Source organism: Ammodytes marinus (genome assembly GCF_949987685.1).
Source record: "Ammodytes marinus genome assembly, chromosome: 6".
NCBI lineage: Eukaryota > Metazoa > Chordata > Actinopteri > Uranoscopiformes > Ammodytidae > Ammodytes > Ammodytes marinus.
The window spans coordinates 6,915,527-6,939,652 of NC_137235.1; the positions used below are offsets into that span (position 1 = coordinate 6,915,527).

Here is a 24,126-nt window from a genome sequence, read left to right on the forward strand (position 1 = left end):
GTGTTCAACGCTGCAGAGGTTATGAAAGCCGGGCTCGCCCTCTCATTGGCTGTTGCTGTAGAAACCTTCAGTCTCACTATCATCGCTCCATCCCGCGGGCCAATCAGCGAACCGACTCGTCCCCATGACGTCAGTCTCCTCTCTGCTCGTCCAATCAGATTGTTGTATATTACTGTACTTCACACTGCAGGCCGCCTCTCGCTGCAGGTAGACGGGCTTGAGCCGCTGAAAGGTGAGAGTTTGCTGTAATTATTGTCTGGAAATATTTTATTTAGCTGATTTTCGTTTAGCAGAGATTGATTCGGTGCATCTGTTGTTCGTGTCTTTGAGCCAATAATGAAGGGAAAGGCGCCGAGTTACGAATTATGTAACGTAAACAAAGACATTCTGGCTTGTCTATTCATTTGAATAACACGATATTTGCTCTGTATTAATCATGAGAATTGTGTCAGTGTTCAGTGATACTCTGAAACAGTTTAAAGGTAGAGCTGAAGGGTAAAACACAGGGAAGTAGTGAGATGTCTTAGCTGCGCAAGTCTCTTTGTCTGCTTTGTTTGGTGGCTGTTTGAGTGATTGTTACATAATTTGAATTAGTAGCAATAGCCTTACAGCCAGTTACGTTTGACTCTGTATACGATTTAGTTATTTAAATAGTCTTTACTGCACCCTCATGAACCTGGTAAAATATGTGTTTACCAAAGTTTGTGTGGCTTTAAGCCTACTTGTAATGTTGCAGTTTCATATTTGACATCCTAAATCTGTAATGCATTCATAAAATCTAATCTGATGCTAATACAAAGTGGTTAACAGCTTCTCCTTAGCTAACTGCGACATCAAAATACTTCTCATCATGTTAATAATCCAATAATATTATGTTATACATAACACGGTCAAATAGGCGATTTTGCATTATAAATAATTGAGTATGCTGCTCAAGTTCACTAAAGAGTTGTAACATTGTCACTAATCCTTGCACTTAGTTCTCTTGACAGTGTTTCTACTTGCTTGTAAACCGTAGTTTTTGCTTAAAACAATATTTATGCAACATTAAAATGTCGTAAAAACTCAAATAAACCAGCTAAGAACTCTAGCAGCAAACTAAAGCTTCTGAAAGTTTGGTGAACTCTAGTCTATATCTAGTCTCTATATTAAGCACTGTTTGTTTTGAGTTGAATTTCTATGATAGTCAAATGTTATATGATGTGTAATAAAGCTTTTAAATTCAGTGATATCACAGCCTTTGTGTTCCTTTGGAGCCTTTGATATGTTTGATTTTATTATTTTAATTTACTATGTCTTTAAAATGGACTATTTCCTTCTAATTCATCTCTTAACACGATAGTTATTATTGAGAAGGCAACCTCAGTGGATTAACACGATTGAGAATAATACCTGTCTCCACCTGTATCTGAGAGGTGTGTCAATGTAACACAGCCTTCCTTGCCTTTTTCTCCCCAGTCTTGTCTCTAGACCTGCAGTCACCTCATCATACATACATACAGCCAGTACATCATGGAGGTGAACGGCACGGCAGACATCATGAGCTCTGCCTACCTGGCGGTGGAGTATATGGACGCGGTGCTGCCAGAGAACCCCTTCCAGCCCTCCCTCAAACACGCATGGGGCTACATGCTGGACAACTACACCAAGTTCCAGATCGCAACATGGGGCTCGCTCATCGTCCACGAGGTCATCTACTTCCTGTTCTGCCTGCCCGGTTTCATGTTCCAGTTCATGCCCTTCATGCAGAAATACAAGATCCAACAGGTTTGTGTGGGTTTTTGGTTGTTATGATCGCTTTATTTTGAAAATCTTAAATGAGGTTGCTCTTAACAGACTTTCTGTGTGTGTGTGTGTGTGTGTGTGTGTGTGTGTGTGTGTGTTTGTGCTGTGTACAGGACAAGCCAGAGACCTGGGAGAAACAGTGGAGATGTTTCAAGATGCTGCTTTTCAACCATTTCTGCATCCAGCTGCCGTTGATCTGCGGGACGTACTACTTCACTGAGTTCTTCAACATCCCTTACGACTGGGACTCCATGCCACGCTGGTCAGTGGTAGTGCAATAAAACACACCTGAACAAACATGTCATATTCAAAACTAAGGTATCCTAGATATAGTGTAGAGAAGTTATGTAACTGCTACACAGTGTGTAAATGCAATGTAGACTCAGTGGCATAGACAACAAATTCGTAATTCTTTTTCTTTTTCTCATCCATTCATTTATTTATTTTTAATAATGGCAGGTTCAGTCCTTTGTATATAATGATTGTGTGTTTTCGTCTTGTGTTCACTAATTTTTAATTATAGGGTCACATTCACAAATCATCCATTTCTGCAGGTTTAATTTATCAAGAATTTCACAAATGGCTTTTTGTTTAGTTTGCTGCCGTTTGTCAGTGGGATCCATCAGTAATAATCTGTTGGTCTGGATTAGTGTGATTTTCTAATGTTCCTCTGTCTGCTCTGCCTTCAGGCCGTTCGTCGTGGCTCAGTGCTTCGGCTGCGCTGTCGTTGAAGACACCTGGCACTACTTCCTCCATCGCGCGCTGCATCACCGCAAGATCTACAAACACATCCACAAAGTCCACCACGAGTTCACCGTGAGTAAACAACACACAAGCTATAGGCCAGTGGGTTTACTTATTAACTAACACACACATCATCCAAGGGCTGGGCGATAATATGACCAAAATCTCATCTAAATCTAATTTCATATCCTGATAACAATACATATACATATTCATGTAGAATATTGTCTGTAAATTCGACGAAAGAATAATTTATATAAAATGACATACTGAAAGGCACATGAACACTTTTTAATTTTGATGTATACTATCACATTACACAGCGTATAATGCGTCATGTCTTGATAACACAAGTATCTCTGCTGTCTCTCAGTCTCCGTTCGGCATGCAGGCAGAGTACGCTCATCCAGCTGAGACCCTCATCCTGGGAGCTGGTTTCTTCATCGGCATCATGCTCTTCTGTAACCACGTCTTCTTCCTCTGGGCCTGGGTCTCCTTCCGCCTGCTGGAGACCATTGATGTCCACAGGTATAGGACACACAATACAATACATTTTTTCTCTGTCATTTGGTTTTTCTTTGCTGCCCTTCCCCTCTCTCATAGGTCTAAGAGAAAGAGCTCTGTCAGACAGTTTATTAGTAAGACTCTAAAGAAAGCTCCGGAGAAACAGAGCACTGAGTACAATAAACAGTGAGACGAGAGTAACATGATGAACTGCACGTTTCCCATGGTGTTAACTGTGTCAGTAACTTTCAAGTCGGCCACTAGAGGGCCACATAGAACAGGATGTAACTAACATATTGTAAGGTGACACCATGACATATAAAGACACAGGCTTATTATTTTGATACATTTATATTTTGCTCTTATTTTTTGATTTGATACATACTTTTATATTTACATTTATTTTATATTAGACTTTGCCATTCGCATAAAAAAATACAATATAATTATTTATTTTTATTTAATTTTTTACAATTCCTCTGAGATAAAACAATGATACATCAAAAATGTATTTATTAACAGTTAAACAGTATTTAATGTAAGAGGGCTGAGTCACCAAGTCCATTTAAAACAACCCATCCCAACCACTAAACAGCAACACAAGGACAGAACCCAAATTAATGCATCCTGTACTCATGACGAAAACATCATGTTTCATCTGAAATGCATTCGCCTCTTGGGAAAGAATCTTTCTGATTAAAAACATTGACTCTTGACATATGAGAAACAAGAAAGAAAATTGTGGTTTCTTTGAATGAATATCTGACAGAATATAATAAAACGTTTTTTTCCCTCTCTCTCTCTCTCTCTCTCTCTCTCTCTCTCTCTCTCAGTGGTTATGACATCCCTATGAACCCTCTCCACTTGATCCCGTGCTACGCCGGCACCCGTTTCCATGACTTCCACCACATGAACTTCGTGGGGAACTACGCGTCCACCTTCACCTGGTGGGACAAGCTGCTCGGGACAGACAACCAGTTCAACAAGCACCTGAGCAAAGATGGAGGCAAGAAGGAGCAGTAAACCACTCTCTACCTCTGCTCTTTCTCTCTCTCACACACTCACACACAACACACACACACACACACACACACACACACACACACACATACATGTCTGTCAGGAAGAGGCAGTGAGCTTGACAGACATGCAGCGAACATACCAACAGAGCTGCTTTTCCTCTCTGTACACTTAATGAAACAGTACTGAAGGTGAATCAGCACGACTGTGGTTTGATTCTGAATCAGACTGCACGTTGACTTCAGTCTGTCTTCTGTGCCTTTGCTGCAGAAAATGAGTGTTGTTATCAGCTACTGGCTAAATAAAACCTCTCAACATTCTCATTATGATTTGTTGCTTCACTTGTTCATTGCATGAAAAAAAGAAGAAGGTTGTATCATATGACTTTTCATGTGAAATGCTTCTGTATACCTCTGAATGTCTGAGCACTTTAGCGCTTCCTCTTGAGTTAAACTTAGTCAGAATGACTGTGTGTTATTATGGCTGCAGCTCGGTGGGAACTGCCGAAACTGAGTGACGATTTTTAAAACAAGTCGGGCATGTTTGATACTTCCCCACGTAAAGTTTTGAACGATAGGGATTTTGGCTCATAAGGGACTATTTTGTGTAAGAAAAAATAAAGAAATGTTGCTTTGATTTTACAAAAAGAAACCTTTGAAAATGTTCTGTTTTTCTGTTTTTGTCATACTAGAATAAAAATGGATGAATACATTTGAACAGGGTTTGGTTGTGTTGAGCAGTTGAGTTATTTTTGACAAATCGAAACTTGATGCACGTTATCAGGATTTACAAATGGGAGACACTTTGAAGAAAAGGCCTGAATAAATGATTGGAGAAACATAAGTGCCGATTATAATGCACAGATGCACTTCTCGATACATCTAAGATCAATATCCAGACATGCCCTGTGGCGTGTGTAAAAAATATTTTATTTGAAGATGGGAAGAGGAAAAGTGCCCTTGAAAGCAGCTTCATTGTAGGGAGCAGGAAAGTAGTAGGACCTTCACAAGGTCTGCTTAACTGGCTCATGTTTCAACAGAAACGGTCACCAAAGTGACATCTGTATGTATATCTATGGGAAAAAAGTCAATACATAGGGTCGGAAGTTGTGGTCTACAGCACATTTTGATGACAGTGATACATTGTGCTTTAGTACGATTTGTAAGAAGAGACACAAGAGTTTAATAGAGTGGAATATTATTCTTATATAATTATATAAGGTTGCAGTGCAGACCCCTCATTACAAAGATGAATGAACGTTTGAGAGTCCAGTGGTGCAACAACCACAGGCGCTGCTCTACAGAGATGTTGTAAGAAGTGATATGATCAGATGAGTCATCCATCACCATATTCTCCACAACATGGTGAGTGCTTGACTGTGAATCAACGATGGGAAAAATAACTGAACATTGAAATAACTGATGACATATGGCTGACCGCCTAAACAACACAGTTTTCCTCCACCAACTCCCCGACCTGGAGAGACTTCTGTTGGAAAAACTTGATCTGCTTTTTATCACTCCGTCCAAAACAGAAGTCTAAACAAACTGGTACCCAAATATGTTGCTGGAGGGACTGTGGTGAATCTTGGTCGATCATGCCCATGTTTCTTGTCCACCTATTCAAATAATTATTTTTGGAAGGAAGTGAAGTTGGGTATTGGGTTTCAGTATCAGCACAACTTTGAGTTTTTTTCTAAAATGATAATTTTTTGCGCAATTTAAAATGTACATAATGACGAAGATAACAAACAAATACAGTGCAGAGACAAGCCAAAAGAAAAACAGTGGGCTTATTTGAAGACTCCATAATAAAAAAAAAAAATAAAAAAAATCATATTCCAACGTTATAGAGAACAAACACAACAAAGAAGATAATAAGACAACGTAAAATGTATACTAAAAAAGGCGTTCATATCTCTCTATGAGTGTGCAATTTTGTGAGTGTATGTACAGTAGTCTATACGGTCCCCTCCATCTCCTCTCTGCTGCACTGTGGACACACCCCTCCTGCCTCCTAGCAGCGCTGTACAGCTGTGTCAAGCAAGCCAGCAGCAGCAGGCATCAAACCAGAAGAGTGGTCGTTTTCACATTAGGGACCGACACTGAGTTTAGTCAGCAGACAAATACATTTAAGGTTAACAGGGTCACAGGGTCAAGCAAACTCTGAAGTAAACGAATAAATACAAGTATCAAATAGCCTAATAACCTTAGTATATGCAATCTAATGTTGCATCTAATTTAGTATTTTTTAATAATAGAAAAACGTGAAAAAAGAATAACTGTTGGGATTTACTTTATTTTGAAATGTATCACCGGATGTGTGAATCCTCTGTCGGGCTTCACACTGAAGGATTCTGCGCTCAGGTACAGCAGCAGCATCACACTCTGACAGACGAAGAGAGAAAGAGAGAGAGAGGGAGCGGTATTTATAACCTAGAGCGAGGCTGCAGCACAGAGATAAGGCTTGAGACCAAGCCGCAGGCAGACAGACAGACAGGAACACAGGGCTTATAGGGAAACAGAGGACACGTCAGAATGAAACTCTTCCTTTCGGTAGTTTTATTGGGGGCCGCGGCGGTCGCCCTTGTCCAGGCAGCTGGCACTGAGGGCGAGATCTCCTTCGAGTACCACCGCTACGAGGAGCTGCGGAAGGCGCTGGTGTCGGTGTGGCTGCAATGCCCGACCATCGCCCGCATCTACACCATCGGGGAGAGCTTCGAGGGCCGCGAGCTGCTCGTGCTGGAGATGACCGACAACCCCGGGACGCACGAGCCTGGTCAGTTTTACGCATACGCAAAACGTCTACTTCACAATGCGGTGAATGTGTTTTACGCCCTTTATTCTCCTGTCTTCCTTTCCATTGGCAGAAGCCCGTCACCAAGGCACGCTGTGATAATAACGCAAACACAGCACGCACTATATTGCGCATAGCAGCCTGTGGCTGCTCTTTAGATTGTGTGATGAAAAACGACCTGTGTGTGTGTGTGTGTGTGTGTGTGTGTGTGTGTGTGTGTGTGTGTGTGTGTGTACGCGCTCTGTTGGTGGTCTAACGGCCGGGGAGCATCATTGGGGCAGCGCAGGTGTGTCGTGCTTGTGCGTGAAGCGGTGAGCGCAGGGCCTGCTGCATCACTTCATAGGAATAGGATAGATGATAGATTGTGGGATCAGCCATTCAAAGCCGCCATTTTGGTGGTTGATAAGGATCTTCGTGCTTATCCATAGTCGAGATCGTGAGAGAGAAAGAAAAAAAAACATCCCCAAAAATCATTGAGCTGCGTTCCAACAATCCCCCGTTCCAATCAAAAGCAGATGTAATGTAGGCCATCAGCATGGTAGGGACATGTCAGAGAAATGAGTTCAAAAGGATGAAGCCTTTCACTGCATATTTCATGAAGTTGTTAATCCTGACAGGGTTTAAACAGTTATGATGCCCATCTTCTTTGATCCCACTCTTTCATACAGTAAGGAATGGCCTGCAGTTTGGATGAAATCATAGAGCAGGCCTTATTGAAGTGATCAAACGTTAGAAGTATTGGTTTGAGGGGTAGTTTACACACCATGCACAGGATTTGGACATGTATGAAACCACCCCTGCTGTTTTAAGATACAGGTCACCTTCATATAATAAATATAAAGTGTATTTGTGTGCACCATCGCTTAAAGTTCCACTAGATATTGGAGCAGTATCATAAAGCATTAGACAATATGGAGAAAATGTTTTCGAACACTGAAGCGGAAGCTGTGTGTGTGTGTGTGTGTGTGTGTGTGTGTGTGTGTTTGGAAAACATAGGATTAACCTGCATTTGTCATAAGCTGATTGTGTAGTGAACACAACCACCAATTGAGAAGAATTCTAAGAAATGCTCCTTCCCTTCTTCCTTATTGTGTTTTATTACAGACAGGAATTAATTCAAACTATATATGAATCAATTAGGTCTTAATGTCAGAAATGAAATGCCTACCTCCATCTTCATAAATGCTGTTGGAAACCCCATTGACAATGATCGAAATAAGTTATAAATAACGAGTACATTTTATAAATACTCACAAAAAAACAAAATATGCTAACAAAAAAAAAATCCACAATGTGGGTCAAATTGCCCCCTCTATCCAAGGCCGTATACGTGATGATTGTAATGACGTTATAATTATCAAATGGTTTCATGTATATAAAAATAACTTTAATGGCCATTACTATATACAATATGGTTTACTGCAGCTTTGGGTGTGGTGAGTCAATATTCCTATCAGTTGTTGATAGGACACTCTACACATGAGAGGCATGAAGTAGTAAAAAAAGGGTAAAAAACAGCATGAAAATACATTATTTAAAAACAGATGATACAAATGTATTAAACGTCTAAGTGAATTTTTAATAATGCACAATGACAGAAAATGAGTTTTTAAATTAATATTTTTTTCATGGGGGGGACCCTAGACCAGATTTGGTCCCCTCCAATGTTGAGTCCATGCAGCGTTGCCTGTAACAATGACGTGTTTTTACTCTAGTGTCTGTGTGTTATGGTGTAGATTTCACCCAGTACTCATATGTAGAATACCACCCACCATTTGACGTTTGTTTAGTAGTACTGTGGAATGAACACCAACACTGGGTCAACATTAGTGCTGATTCAGTATTGTGTTGGTGCTATATTGGTCCATGGTGCATCTTTAACTCATTTATTTTCCTCTGACCATATTTACTTGCAAAACAACTCTTTAAACTGTGACCTGATCCTTGAAAACAGAGCCCTAAAACAAAGAAAAACACATGTTGCCTGTGTATAGGCCTATGGTTAACAGCCCAGTTTGTGGTGTTTCAAGTATATGTTACATACAGCCTATTCTGCTGTAAAGGTGTATTCTTCTACTCTGCGTGTATTTGTGTGGTCTTAACGGTGCACCATAGGGTTTGTGTGTTTTGCAGCTTAGCATGGTCACAGAGTCTAATGACCGAATGTACGCAATAAATATGCCAGTAATAGACCGGTGGGCGTGCGCCGCCATGAGTCACAGTAGCATTGTGGAGAACTTATTACTACCAGATGAGTTTCCAAGCTGCTGCTACACCAACAGGGGCAGCACCCCTCCTCCCCCCAAACACACACGCACACACACACGCACGCACGCACGCGCACACACACACACACACACACACACACACACACACACACACGCACACACACACGCGCACACACACACACACACACACACACACACACACACACACACACACACACACACACACACACACACACACACACACAAATACTTAGCAAAACATCCATAGAAACTAGGAGGAGGATGAAACAGAGAAGGTTGCTAAAAAAAATGGTTTCAGTATCGGGAGTACAGAAGATAAATGGATAAAATCTACAGAGACTGGAACAAAAAAAAATTCAAGCTTCCCTTTGAAGGTGCACACCACCAATATTTTATCTGACCCTGGACAGTACGTTTGAAACTCTTAGGTGGAGCCGAAATAGCAGTTACCGGGGCAACAGATCGGCTTAGTGCACTGAGCTGACTGGCAGGACGTGGTTGGCTGGCTGTATGTCTGGCTCCTGGACCGTCCTGAGCTCACGCATCTGTCAGCAAGCAGCCATCTGTCACTCTCTGCGGTACAGGAACTGCCCTATAGCACAGCCCCAGAGTGAGAACTAACTGGTTACATATTGGTTATACATGCAGAGCGTGCAGTGCAGGAACGCAGGCAATGGCGGACAGTATCGAAGAACATTAACTCCTCTGTTCTAATAGCTATAGGTTACAATCATTATTTTAAGATTATCATTTGTATGCAAAAAAGGGTCTTTAGTAGAGAATGATCACAGACACCGCTGCAGTTCCCCTCAGCTGTGTTTTTTAAAGGGCCTTTCAAGTCATTGTTTAGGTTTTACAGCTGCAAGTAGCCCACTGTTTAGGTTGACTCACACAGCTCTCATCTCTCTCATGTTGTGGCAGCTGTACAAAAATAAATCTCTAGACATTAGCACTGCCCGGCCAGCACCAAACACCTGACAAAGTAATGGACGAGCTGGTGAAGAAAGTGGATCATCTAGCAGCTAAAGAGCCAGACGTTTCTCTCAGGAGTTACTAGAGCCAAAAGACAATGACGTATGGATTTACATTCATCCCATGAAAAGAAACACGAGCTATTGCAAGTCTAAAGAAAAAGTTCAACATTTTGGTTAGCCAATAGCTTTGTGCAAAGACTGGACATTGGGGCGAAACAGCTAGCTCTTTGAAATATTACACCCCAAAAAACTACATTCTTCAATTTTTTCTAAGGATCAAACAGACATAAGGGTGGTATGAATCTTCTTACTTCTGAACTCCCTGCAAAAAAAGCGAATACATTCGTTTAAAATCTTGGACTACAGCTTTGCATCTGCAGATGAAACTACCTAGCATAAAGTCATTAAATTTACATCCAAACGCATCTATAATTAAATATAACTGTGTAATAGTAATATAACTCTTAACAGGATTGATTCTATACAAAATGAGTTTTTATACATTTTAATGATATTGATAATGTTCATTTATTGGAGTAAGATCTTGAATGCAGTACTTTAACTTGTAATGAAGCAGTTTTAGAGTGTCTAGTGTTATTCTTACTTACTAAGGATCTGAATAATTCTTCCACTAAAAACGGGTGACATGTTTTTTTTCATTTGAGGGAGGTGTTTTCTCCTTGCAGCTGGGTCATATATTGACTGTGCAAGAGATGAAAAGATGGGGTTTCTCTTCAATGACATGGGCCCCGGCTAAACTCTTTGGACTCTCACGTCTGGAACTATTTACAAGGCGGCGTCTCGTGTGAGGAGAAACCCTATCTTGTAATGGGTTTTGGCTTTTTTGTCTGAAGGTGAGAAGAAAAGAAAAAAAGTTATTTCAGTGCTAGAAACTGCTTCATCTAATACGACCACCATCTCATGTGGTGGAGACTCTTGACTGTTTTATCAGTGGACTGGAGGAAGTACGTAATCCCCAGTGAGCACGCACACAGATGCCCAGTTAAAGTGTATAGCCTATCGCAGCCAGCCATATACACACACACACTGCTGGATATACGGTCATATCCAATGACATACGGCCTATTGAATATAAGGTGAAACACAGGTAGACGTGGATTTATTAGCAGACGTTTCAGTCAAGGAGAATGGAGCAGAACGGCATATACTAAACCCAGTGCACTTCTTGGCTGTGAGAAGCCTCCGCGTATACAGAGATAGAGAAAACAGCTGAGAGGAAGGAGGACCCTTTGAAAAAAAAATGGAGATAAAAAAAGAAAGGAATGATGATTGAGAAAACGGGAAAGGTAAGAGGAGAGCAGGGGTAACAAGGGAGTAGAAAAAGAGGGGGATGGCCAGAGGATGTAAAGGGAATAAAGGAGAAGCAGTAAGGGATAGAAGATGAGAGAGAGAGAGGCCAAGGCATCAGCCAGAGGTCATTTATTATACATCAGACTCCCACATGCCGTCTCTCTGCCTACTTCCTCTTCTTCTTCCTGTTGTTTTGCTTACTCTGTTTCTTAATTTTTCGTATATGCGTCTTTCTCTCTCCTCGGTTCCTATTCTATCGTTTTCGGTCACTATTTGCAGTGGTTCAAATGCTTCATAATATGCATCTCAACATACTTCATGGCATCACCTCATTGGCCAGACAAGCCAAATTGCCAGCTCCTTTCATAGCATCTGTTCTACTTGCTTTTTCGGTGGGTTTTTGTCTGCAGCTTTTCTAATATTGATGGGCTATTGCATTTACCGCTTTGTCATTGCACGGGAAGAATCATATCTGTTATTTTGTTACAAACCATCTTCTGATACTCCAACTTTCAGTCAATCAGCAACTACGTACATCCCCCACATGGCTTTGACGTAGACGTAGACCAGCTAAGGGATATGTTGTTGTACAGATAACATTATAATTGTTTATCTCTTGGCCAAATTAAAGGCATGTTCAAATTTAACTAAGCTATGAGGTACACCAGTAGATAGGCCTACACATCCATCTTCAAATGTGAATAGTACATATCTCATATATTGTTATTGTAGTTTCTAGTGCTTTGAATGTGTTAATATTATTATAGTGTAGTGACTGTTTTCAGGATATACAAGACTTTGAAAGACATCTGCCTTGGGAGTTTGTCCACATTTTCTGACTTGAGACACATCAAAAACATAATTTCTTAGAGGGAACAACACTGCAGGTGTTTTGTGTGTTTTATGTATTTTAGTAAAGCTAGTGAAACATACGCTATAAGTAGTAACATGTTACTGTGGACTCTGCTATATCAGCATTATGATCCAGTGTTTTAGCATACAGTACATCTATTTTTTAACCTGGCCTGTTTTAGAGCTCTTTTCCTAATGTAACTGTACTAACAGCTGATAGAGCTGGCAGTCCTTCAAAGCTAACAAGCTGCTTGTATAGTAGTGTGTACACCACAGCATGACAGAGTCAGACATATGCAGAGCGAGAGTGTGTTTACTCAACGTCCGAGAGGATTCGTCTCCCTAAGCACCTGCCCCTGTCATGGTTGCCACGACGACTGAGAGCAGCCAAGTGGTGCTCCCCTAATGACGTGGCAGCTATGGAGACTGTATTGATCACCTGTCAGACAGTTAGGGTCGTTTCTGACAAAGTGTAGGATGATGCACTGGGTTTTTTGTGAACATCAGATGGATTTTATTGACTTCAGGAGAATAGAGTGTAAGGAACAAGCTGTGCCAAATCAACTCTTTATGTTTTTTATAGATTTTCCACTGCTTAGGGATACTAAAGACCAAAGAGCACATGTGATTCAGGTTTTCACATGTGAAATGGATTAGAACCAAAGAAATGGAGATGTTGTCCATACATTGAATATTGCAAGCTAAAGCAAACATACAAGTGAAAGAAAATATGTCAATCATCTACTACAGCAGAAACACAATCAGTTGATTCGTTGAGTGATAAAGACTGTTTTGACTGATCGGGCATTTAAATCATTTTCCCATTCAAAACTCTTTCTCTGATTCCAGCATCAGCAATGTGGAGATTTGCTATAATTAATATCTGGACTACCCTTCCTTTTGTGTTGCCTGTTCCATTCCCCATTTTGGATTGGATGTGCACAGTCCACCTTTATTTTTTAGCTTTAAATAGAGGAATATGTTTTTATAGCATATGAAATGTTTTTAACATATGATGAAATCACCTCTGGCCTGTTTCGGTTTTCCAAAAACACAAATGGGAATATAGTGTCACATGTGGTAGTACATTTCAAAAGTTCAAAAGTACCATGTATGAACATGTTTAACACATGTCCAATGGTGGTTCACATGGGAGGAAAGGCACATGCACACACACAAGGGAATCAAAGCTCAGAGAGGTACAGACAGTCTGACAGAGAAGACTTACAAATTGAGAAAAAAGGTGAGAAGACACTTCGGTTTTTGAAGTGAAAAGGACATTTTGATTCGTTCCACCTGCAGTGATGAAAACCGCTGTCCTTTGTGTAAAAAAACATTCTCTTGTCAAAGAGTTTGTGTGTGTGTGTGTGTGTGTGTGTGTGTGTGTGTGTGTGTGTGTGTGTGTGTAAAAACAGCTAACAGAGCTGTTACATAAGCGTGAGTTTGCAAAATTATTATTTTGACATTTATACAAATGACAGTGAAGCTGGCCCCAGTTTCTGTACATAACCCAAGACTCAGCCAAATCCATGTTATATGGGTCAATACTACATGTGTGGGACAAAGGAAAGGTCTCTGGATACTGAGCATCTGTGTTATAGCTCGATTCATAGTAACTCTGAGGCACAGTCCAACTTCAAAGTGTGTGTGTGTGTGTGTGTGTGCGTGTGTGTGTGTGCGTGTGCGTGTGCGTGTGCGTATGTGAGTGTGTGTGTGTGTGTGTTTGACAGCCTGTAAAAGTCATACACCAGTGCCAGGAGAGAAAGAGTTAATTGTAGTCTTGAAGTCATTAGTTGCAACTCGGAGAGCAACCAGATTCGAGTGTTTAAAAATAACTTGACTACCAGATGTGTGCCTCAGTGTGTGTGTGTGTGTGTGTGTGTGTGTGTGTGTGTGTGTGTGTGTGTGTGTGTGTGTGTGTGTGTGTTTTACTTACTCCTTTTGCCACTGGTATTATTTGTACAGATAAACATCAAACACTCAAAGTCATCAACTCTAAATAGATTGAACAGATGCAAATTTACACTTGCATCTTGAAAACATAATAAAGTATTTCAGCTTGATAAATCAAGAGAAGTGTAAACAGGAGAAAAGAAAATCTGAGAAAATGGTCAAATCAGAGTGAGAGTTAAAAAAACTGTAAAAACACACATAAAAAGGCCCCCTATTAAAGCAGGACCCCCTGCTGCAATATGGCTTCAAACACACACAAACACACGCACACACCCCCATTACCATCTGCCATCATGTGCTACATTTCATAACTCGTAACTGATGTGAACAAAAGCGTTTTCTTAGTGCTCAGTACAGCCACATAAATCCTTTTAGTCTTTTTTGTCAAAGTCCTTATCGACTGTCTCCTACTTGTATTGTGTTTGTACAGAATGTCTTTTTTATAAATATAGATTTGCATACATGACAGGACTGAAACGGCTAATTAGTGTGTCAAACAGACGGTCTGAGCATTGTTTATTAAAACGTGAGCGCGCATAACTGCACAACTGCACAACTGCATCCGTCAAATAAAGGTGAACAACAATGATTTTTTTGTTGTTGTTGCTTACATCAGTCATACCGAGAAACAAATCTTAACAACCAAACACATTCAGAAATCATTTGCATGAGCTGAAAGGAAAAGTTGATTAATCCTTTAGGCAATCGACAGTAAACATAATTGAATTGTTTGACTCATTTGACAGTATCTGGATTCACAAAAAATATAGACTAGCTGTGAAATTAGAGAGATTAACTGCAAAGGTCCAAAATCAGAATCAGTTTTATTGGCCAAGTATCTGAACATACTCTAGCAATTGAAATCCTCTTGCTTGCAATGGTTTCACACAGAAAAAGAAATATTTATTGGAAGATAAATAACTAAAGAACTCACTGTTGGCAGGCTACAATACAAACAGCGTGAGGTTTATATGTTGCAAGAAATCCCTCATTTTGAACCATCATGTCCTCAAGTCAAATTCTCTGTGACGTAATCTGTAATCTGATCCCAGACCTGTTCCTGAAGGCTGCTCTCCATCAAGATTCAGGCAGGACAAATTGTGACAGCGTCATTCAGTAATTCACTGTCTCGTAGTCATTACTGTCCAAATGGAGTCTTGGACCGCAACGTTCAATCTTGTTTAACCTTTTAAGTGATGAGTCACTGTGTTTGTCACTGCCTGGGTGTGTAGATCCAGTGTTATGGTCTAAAGGTGTGTGTGTGTGTGTGTGTGTGTGTGTGTGTCTGTCTGTCCAGGGTAAGCTCCCTAACAAATGAAAATGCGTTATCAATGACCTTCTGTCTCAAAGATTCAGACGTGTTTGTGTCATTTTCCCTTTGTGATTACGTGGCCAGTTGTTCAGGGTCTCTATTTAAGCCATAGACACACTGTCCAGGATGAAGCTTGAATACATAATGTGGCTCAGTCTTTGACGCAGTACCTTATTTGTTCCCCTCTTGCAGGTGAGCCTGAGTTTAAGTACATCGCCAACATGCATGGTAACGAGGCCGTTGGCAGGGAGCTGCTCATCTACCTGGCTCAGTACCTGTGTAACCAGTACCAGCAGGGCAACGAGACTATCATCGACCTCATCCACAACACACGCATCCACTTCATGCCCTCCATGAACCCAGACGGCTTCGAGAAGGCCGCCTCACAGGTGATGACGCAGCACAGCAAAAAGTGATCCACTTTTACCAAAAGACAGATTCAAATGAAATACAACACACACATTAACTTAAAGATGCTGTTTCTAAAGGTATAGGCAGACTGGGGTAGAACTGGAATATAAAATGTAAAAGGCTGTTTTTCTTAGTGCATAATTACTTGAAAATTAAAGTTTTAATACATTTATTTTACTACCTTAGAATGAGTGTTTATATAGCAGCGGGCGTCCCGCCATGTAGCGCCGCCATGTTTCTACAGCACTGAACGGACATACTTAATGGCCTTATGCGTTTCTACTATATATAGTTTTTTTTTGCACCTGTTGTTAGCAAATAATAAACACTATAGAATAAATAACTAAATACATCTTCACCTAATCACTTGAAAGACTTGAGGCAGTGATGTATGATGCCATCTTTAGTAACTAGGTTCTTGTCCTTGAAGGCCACCGTAGCTTCTGTAAATTCTCCGAACGGGAGAGTTAAAGTGTTACAATTTAGAACTTTCACCACTAGATGATGCAAAAATGCACTTTATTACACACTGTACCTTTTGTAAGCATACAACTCCCACATGCAGTACAGGAATGGCGGCATTTTATAAAGATCCATTCCAGACACATTCTTTCTTCTTAATATGATCTCCTGTGTCCCCGCTCAGCCTGGGGAGATCAAGGACTGGTTTGTGGGCCGCAGTAACGCACAGGGAGTGGATCTGAACCGCAACTTCCCCGATCTGGATCGCATCATTTACCTCAACGAGCGAGAGGGCGGAGCCAACAACCACCTGCTGCAGAACATGAAGAAAGCCGTGGACGAAAACAGCAAGGTAAGCAAACAGATTGAAGATTAAAGTGGTCTAAAGGATGAGACCCATTAAAAACTTAAACATCTGGTCACTGTCATTTCTAAAGACCAAGATTTGTCCCTCAGCCGAGCATGGGGACCAAAACCTGAGGAAAAAGTTCACCATGTTTACTGTGATGCTGTAATGTGCTGTCTTGTTTCTGCTGCCCTCATGTGGTCAAAATAATCAGTCATTGCAGGTTTACAATAAATGACAGAGCCTATGTTCATCATGATGACAGATATGTGTACTTGTCACACAGAACAACTGTTTGTTAAAGTAGTTTTTTTGGCAACAATAGAGCAGGCTTTACTTTTTTACTTTTTTACTTTTTTACTTTTTTTGGTTTTGGTTGTTTCATAGGATTTGTTGACAATAAAATAAATAAGAACACAGCCACTCGTATGCTTTAATACTTTGTAGGACATCTGGTGTGTATGTAGGTTGGAGGTGGCAATATGTCAGGTACATAAAAGCCTATTGGTCTTGTGTGCAGATGCAGTATGTATTTTTAAACATTAGTAATGTATGAGTTTATTTTGCTTCAGCTTGCTCCAGAGACCAAGGCAGTGATCCACTGGATCATGGATATCCCCTTCGTCCTCTCAGCTAACCTGCACGGAGGAGATGTGGTCGCCAACTACCCATACGATGAGACCCGCACTGGTACATAAACACATATTTGGACCCAAAAACACCTCTGATTGGGTCGTTAAACTGAGTAAACTGTCCCCGGGCTCTATATGAGAATGAGAATGTTTCCACAGATTTAATGAGCAAAATATTTGTCTTTTAAGGGAAAGCAGCAAAACCCTTTGTTAGCTTTTTTTCTACAGAATTTCGTAACTCTAATTTTAATCAGATGGAAAGTGTTTCCTTCTATGGCTTCCTGTGCGTTATCACTTAAGTAAACAGAATGTGTTTGCGCAGGCCTACGTAATGTGTAGCAGATGCAGGTGTTCAGTTCATGCTTTATCACAGCCGCTGTCTAAACAATTGGTGCAATTGTTTGTCTCATTCCTCCCCTCAGGCTCCACCCATGAGTACAGTGCCAGTCCAGATGATGTGACCTTCAAGTCTCTGGCAAAGGCCTACTCCATGTACAACCCAGTCATGTCAGACCCCCAGCGCCCCCCCTGCCGTAAGAACGATGATGACTCCAGCTTCAAGGACGGCATCACTAATGGAGGGGCCTGGTACAGTGTTCCAGGAGGTAAGAGACTCACTATGTGTCTGGCTTTGACTCTATGATTCAGGTCAAGAAACACCTGGCCTTATATTGGCTAGATTATGGATTTGACACCCTGCTCATGCAATTATATTTTCTTAATTCCCGGTTAACTCTCTGCTGTACTTTATATTCGATAAGTACAGAAAATGCAAAAAATACTTGTATATAAATTGACATTCTTTATTATTCTTTTTTGACTTAAACACATAAAGATTTTGATAAATATCCATTGTGTGTTTGGATATTAAAGAGCTGCGACCTAGATATACTTTGGGAATATTGTACAGTTGAAAAATATAGTTAATAGTAATAATAATCGTTTTTATTTATTGTCATTAATGTTGCTCTCTTTTAACCGACCCATTACAGGAATGCAGGATTTCAACTACCTCAGCAGCAACTGTTTTGAGATCACTCTGGAGCTCAGCTGTGACAAGTTCCCCAATGAGGAAACACTCAAGGGCTACTGGGAGCAGAACCGCAACTCACTGGTCAACTACATTGAGCAGGTAGGCAGCACACCAGGACAATACGCATGTCCTGAGCCCCTATGTAGTTTCAATAGTGAATGGGATATAGTTTAAAAACTGGTCTCAATAAATCTTTAATGGGACATCCTTGCCTTAACAAGAAAAAAGTTTGGTTCCTTTCATCCCATACAATTTGATATTTTTTTATGTCTGTGGTCCATTATTTTTGAGAATTAACTTTCTTTTGTTACCATATTTTTTCCTCCAAAGAGCACATATTCATTAACATCAAACCACACTAAATGAGTTCCCTTAATTCCTTGACTGAGCCTTGACTATGCCTCTGTGTGTGTCTCTAGGTTCACCGTGGCGTAAAAGGCTTTGTGCGTGACCTGCAGGGCAACGCCATCTCTAATGCTTCCATCTCTGTGGAGGGCATTGACCATGACATCACCACAGGTAACTTCTGCACCCAGCGCAAAAATACAATCAATCCAGCAAATACATTACATTACAACTTGAGGTGTGATGTGAGAAATGTAATGGTATGAAGTTATAGTGCCATCTGGTGGACAGACACAATACTGCAGCACTTTTCAGCAGCAAATTTTAATTTGCACTTACTCATCATGTTGCAGTGATAGTAACATGTACTATCACTGATATAATGTCTCAAAATATGTGTTAACTTGCATGTATTAATGAGATAATCTGTATTTGTATAGCCAAAGATGGAGACTACTGGCGCCTACTGGCTCCAGGAAACTACAAAGTGGAAGCCACTGCCCCGGGATACCTGACCGTCATCAAGAAGGTGGCTGTTCCCTTCAGCCCTGCAACCAGGGTAAGACTCACTGACAAATGAACCAACCAGTCGCCTCACATTCACTGTGTGCTGAGCTCCCTTTATGATAACAAAAGCTTTCAGAAGACCTGATACTAGTGTTGAGATATTTTAGCGCTATAGATGCAATCATCTCTAATGTCTGCAAATGTATTGTAGATATTTTAAAATAAAAGCATATTTATAAGATTAATAAAGTGTAACAAATTCAGCAATATTTGGAAAATACCTAATCACAATTGTAATCACTCTAATCAGGCACCTTGAGCAGAGAATATGCTGCATATTTTATTGATTTAACCCTTGAAAAATGCCATAAAAAAGTGTCTGCCTTTAAAGATATACAAGTAAGTGTCCAGTTAGGATCCGATGCCTCATTAACAAATGGTTCATCGTTATAAACAGTTTGTATCTGGAAAGGGTTGATCCCCTTAAAAAGGGTAGTCTATGTGTAAATGCAACATTTTGGTAATTAATTAAATTTAGATCATTGCCTATTTAAGAGCGCTTTATTTAATAGCCCTCACAAAAAGTTATGTAGCTTATTCCTCATTCACTGTTCCCCCCCCCCCCCCCCCCCCAAAAAAAACTATTAAATCCAAATGAGTTTTTCCTATCCTGCTGCTGGAAATAATCAAAATATTCCATGGCTTTAAACAGTCCTTATATACACTATGAACTCCTGTTTGAGTAATGTTGTAGAAAAACTACAAAGCCCAGTCATTATCGTACATTAATGAGCTTTTAGAAGACCAAAAAGAAGAGATTTATGTCTTAGGAAGAACTGTGGTTTGGAGTTAAGAGCCACATATACTGTAGGACATTGGAAAGTATTGAGAGACAGAATAAGGCATTTGTGGTTTTGGACTTTTTAATATGGAGTTTTTTCTAATGAAAGGAAAAATAAAGATCAAAAAACGGCAGTAGCCTTTCAAGCCCTCCAGGAAGAGGCTCAGCTTGTCAGTTAATAACTCCAACAAAATCAAAGAAATCTAGTCTTTGGTGGGACGTCTATAAATGGAATCTGTCACATTCTTCTTGCCCAGGTGGACTTTGAGCTGGAGTCCCTGATGGAGAGGAAGGAGGAGGAGAGGGAGGAGCTGATGGACTGGTGGAAGATGATGTCAGAGACTCTCAACTTCTAAAGCGTTTCAGTCTGTCAGTCCGGCTGACTGACAGACTGACTGACTGTCTGTCTGTCGATCGGGCCGTCTCCGCACATCGATGTAATATATTCAACATTCTGTGTGCCCTGTCACCTCTTTAAAAAAAAGGATATAATGTCTCTTACATGTTTTGTTCTCTTTCAATCATTATTTCAATCGACTATGTTGTTTAATACACACGTACTGGTTTGCCTCATATACTCCTGTAGATTGTCAGAATATCCTGCAGACGCACAACCGTCATACCACACTGACTGACACAGGAGGGGGTTGAGGGTCGTTTTGGTGGGCAGTGAGATCGGTGTTCATTTCTGTGGTATTGTGTTCTTTATCGTACACGTGATTGGTATCCATGGCACCCATCTATATAACCAATGAGTGACTGAATTATTATGTATGTTAAAGAGCTGTTTACGTCATTACCACATGGGTCAGTCCATAAGAATTTGCAAAGTTTTGTACTGTTTTAAATGTCCCTCCATCTCTTTCCAGGCTTTAGTACAAATACAGACACACAACCCATAGTGCATACCATAAACACACAATTCCTAGAAACTGTTAAGCGCACACACTCTATTTCCCTCTCAAATGAAAACAATATAGTTTTGAGATATCCAGGGACATTCAAAACACTGTAAACATTGTACTGTAAACAATATAGACGCAGGCAAGCTCATTTCTCTGTATGTTATTGATGTTGACATTTCTTTTTTTCTTCTTCTTTTTTTAAAACTGACTGCAGCACAGCTTTGATTTTAGCACAAGATGAATGGTTATAATATATATACACTGTATTTATGAACTAGGTGTAGCAAGAAATGTGTAATTTTTGTAACTAAAAAGAAAACAAGGCCATGACACCTATAAATCTGTCCTCCTCAGTCTATACCCAAAGCCAATCCTTTGTACGTGCACTACACAGGGAAAACAATGGTACACAAGGAAGCGTGGTACTCGTAAGAAGTTGTTTTTTCAAAGGATGAATCAACACTATTATGGTGAGTGGACTGTGTGGATGCAGCACAACTGGTTTCAGACCACAGCAAAGAATATATTGAATGTATAGCAGTTATAGAAACAGTTACAAATGTTAAGAATGAACTGATCAATAAAACTCCCCTCGTTATGTTGTCAAACCGCCGTCTTGTCGCCTTTGTTTCAGCTCATTAAAAGAAAGGTAGAAGAAAGTGTCCGGTGTAATGTACTTCTTTAGAACATCCTGCAGGAATCTCAGTATTGCATATGGCGAGAGGGTGGAGGAGGTGCTGTTGTTACAAACACACATTTGCTGAAGACCTCAGACCTCCCCTTTCATTGAAAACAAACAAACATGGAGGCCCTTACGAAGCTTGTAGTGTATAATTGTTTCTGCAGGGTCAGAAATAATGCTGAAAAGTGATATTGTCTGTGTTCTTCCAGAAATGTCTGGTCTCAATAATATGAGAGTCTTTAGGCCAGTCGCTAGGACTTGCTCTCTCTTAGAGGCTCACAGATTAAAATAGGAATGTTTGCTCCTGTGATCATGTCACTATGACTGGCAGAAGAGTTAGAGCAAGTTTTAAGGTTTTTGGTCTGATTTCTGTAAAAAAAAAAAAAAAAAAGCATGAAGGTAGGGGAGAACGGGGTAAGTAGGCACACTTTGGTAAATGGACTTGTATAGCGCTATATCTCCGTTTATCACAGACCCAAAGCGCTTTACATTGTTTTTGTACACATTCACCCAGTCACACACACATTCATACACCGATAGCAGCAGCTACCACGCAGGGTAGGCTTAGCACTAGGGTGCACTAGGGTGCTAAGCTAACTAAGCTAACTATCGGGAGCAATTCGGGGTTCAGTGTCTTGCCCAGGGACACTTCGACATGTGGCGGGGAGACGGGGGATCGAACCTCCGACCCTGCACACCAGAGGCAAACTCCCTACCCACTTCGCCACTGCCGCCCACTTTTTACTCTAGTGAGAATTGCTCATCACCTAAACATCTTTCAATAGTCATTCCTACATTAAATTGAAGCTTAAGGTGTTGGCTTGATATGTGTAACCCTCACTTTTTCTATATTATTGTAATAAAGAAGAAATTAATCATCAAAGACACCCTTACACATTGTGACAACCGACCCCATCAAGGGGTCGGTTGTCACACACTATGGGGTTGTTTGTCACAATGTTATCTTAATTGGAATAATCTTTAAAAAAGGCAAGAAAGTAGAACTAAATCTGAAAGTTGAATTGCATTGTCAAGTTGACAAATAGGCCTACATAACTTACTGTAGCCTTGGAAGCTGGTCTAGTTTGGGATGCACTGGGTTGTTTTGATTTTGTTGCCCTTTTTTCTTTTGCATGCTAGCTGCCTTTTCCTGCTCTATTCTTTCCTTCTCTGGGGTGTCAGTGAGGATACAGCTTGACAATTTATTTCGTTATTGGGTTCCTTTTCTGGCTGCAGCCTTTGGATAACATGTGACAACCAACCCCCCATAAAATGTGATGACCAACCCCAACTTGAATTTCTCACCTCAAATTCAGCAGTCTAACTCCAAGGAAGACTATGTAGGTGACCTCTGATCCCAATTCTGGATATTTACATACCCAAATTTCACAGACAGCGCCTTCTGGTTCCGAGATATACCGATTGTGACAACCAACCCGTGTGACATACCCTGTTCTCCCCCATAGGCCTTTTGTTGGACAAGTAGCCTAGGCCTATATGGAAAAGGACGGAAAGTAGTATTGCCCCGGCCAGCAGGAACATTAAATAAAACCAAATGGAAAACACACAAGTGAAGATAGCCTGAAGGCCTCATTCAGTTTTGGGTGGAGCCTGTTAGATCCTCAAAATGTTTCCCTCCTTTCTGGACTAGACCAGCCATCCACATGCTACAGGTTGGGCACAGCCAGACCAAACTACAGCTTGTAGGTCATGGTGTAACTTAAAGTAAGATGACACTAATCATCACTAATGAATGTCTGTTGAATATCCGACTAAAAAATAACTTCCCTGCCGTTCGCTCACTGGTGTATTTACATGGGAGGAAGCCAAGACTAAAACTTAGCATGAGAAAAGCAAAGGTATGTGTGGTGGAGTGAGTGTGTGAGTCTGACTCAATTCAAGAGTTGACACTGGCGACACTGTACACAGCTATCACAAAACCACACGTTTTATTAAGTCAATATGGCTAAGCTTCTGACTTGATGACAGTGTTTAATTCAAGCAAACTACAAACTTTTTAGAATATAATAGTCCCATCACTAAAAAAAAAGTAGCAATTACAAGAAAAGGAAAGGCCCTGCACACCTGTGGTTACCAATGATACAGTATAAATAACTTTGGTTGATTAGATTTCTTCTTTCTTCACTCTGTGTGGGTGTGGACACACTATTTGATTGTTCTGTTTGCTTTGTTATCTTATTATAGCTTTATCCCACTAATAAGTAAACAGAGTCCGGTGAAGGTAGTCGCACGAGTCTAGAAGGCAAGCCACAAGGCCTTTCAACAGACTTGAATAGAAACTAGCAATAAGGAAAAAGTGATGAGAGGGAGAAGGTGTTTTTGAAATATTTGCGGTGTACTGTAAATTCCAGATTGATCAGTGTCATTGTGGCATGTAATACGAATTACAAGTATTGAGATATTTTTGATTTGTGAATCACAAAAAAAAGTATATGCCTGAG

At 40.5% G+C, this 24,126-nt stretch overlaps 2 protein-coding genes across 2 annotated transcripts; both read left to right on the forward strand.

Annotated features, from left to right (window-relative positions):
• Nucleotides 1-189: 189 nt before the first annotated feature.
• msmo1 (methylsterol monooxygenase 1) lies at nt 190-4,775 on the forward strand. Its single transcript, XM_080030025.1, has 6 exons — nt 190-232; nt 1,459-1,767; nt 1,899-2,047; nt 2,475-2,601; nt 2,903-3,057; nt 3,867-4,775. The coding sequence occupies exons 2-6, from the start codon at nt 1,513-1,515 to the stop codon at nt 4,054-4,056; spliced, it is 876 nt and encodes a 291-aa protein (XP_079886151.1). The 5' UTR covers nt 190-232; nt 1,459-1,512; the 3' UTR covers nt 4,057-4,775.
• A 1,658-nt stretch (nt 4,776-6,433) lies between these two features.
• cpe (carboxypeptidase E) lies at nt 6,434-21,590 on the forward strand. The gene is made up of 9 exons (XM_080030022.1): nt 6,434-6,831; nt 15,693-15,889; nt 16,558-16,725; nt 17,292-17,409; nt 17,774-17,956; nt 18,344-18,483; nt 18,804-18,903; nt 19,170-19,288; nt 20,335-21,590. Exons 1-9 carry the CDS (start codon nt 6,591-6,593, stop codon nt 20,431-20,433), a joined length of 1,365 nt encoding a protein of 454 aa, XP_079886148.1. The 5' UTR covers nt 6,434-6,590; the 3' UTR covers nt 20,434-21,590.
• Nucleotides 21,591-24,126: the final 2,536 nt, after the last annotated feature.

Excerpts from the sequence above, each read along its gene's own strand:
- msmo1 (XM_080030025.1), top strand. The coding sequence starts at position 1,513 with ATGGAGGTGAACGGCACGGCAGACATCATGAGCTCTGCCTACCTGGCG. Across the intron at positions 1,768-1,898 it reads AGAAATACAAGATCCAACAG|GACAAGCCAGAGACCTGGGA; the intron begins GTTTGTGTGGGT and ends TGCTGTGTACAG. Across the intron at positions 3,058-3,866 it reads GAGACCATTGATGTCCACAG|TGGTTATGACATCCCTATGA; the intron begins GTATAGGACACA and ends TCTCTCTCTCAG.
- cpe (XM_080030022.1), top strand. The coding sequence starts at position 6,591 with ATGAAACTCTTCCTTTCGGTAGTTTTATTGGGGGCCGCGGCGGTCGCC. Across the intron at positions 6,832-15,692 it reads CCCCGGGACGCACGAGCCTG|GTGAGCCTGAGTTTAAGTAC; the intron begins GTCAGTTTTACG and ends CCCCTCTTGCAG. Across the intron at positions 16,726-17,291 it reads CCGTGGACGAAAACAGCAAG|CTTGCTCCAGAGACCAAGGC; the intron begins GTAAGCAAACAG and ends ATTTTGCTTCAG.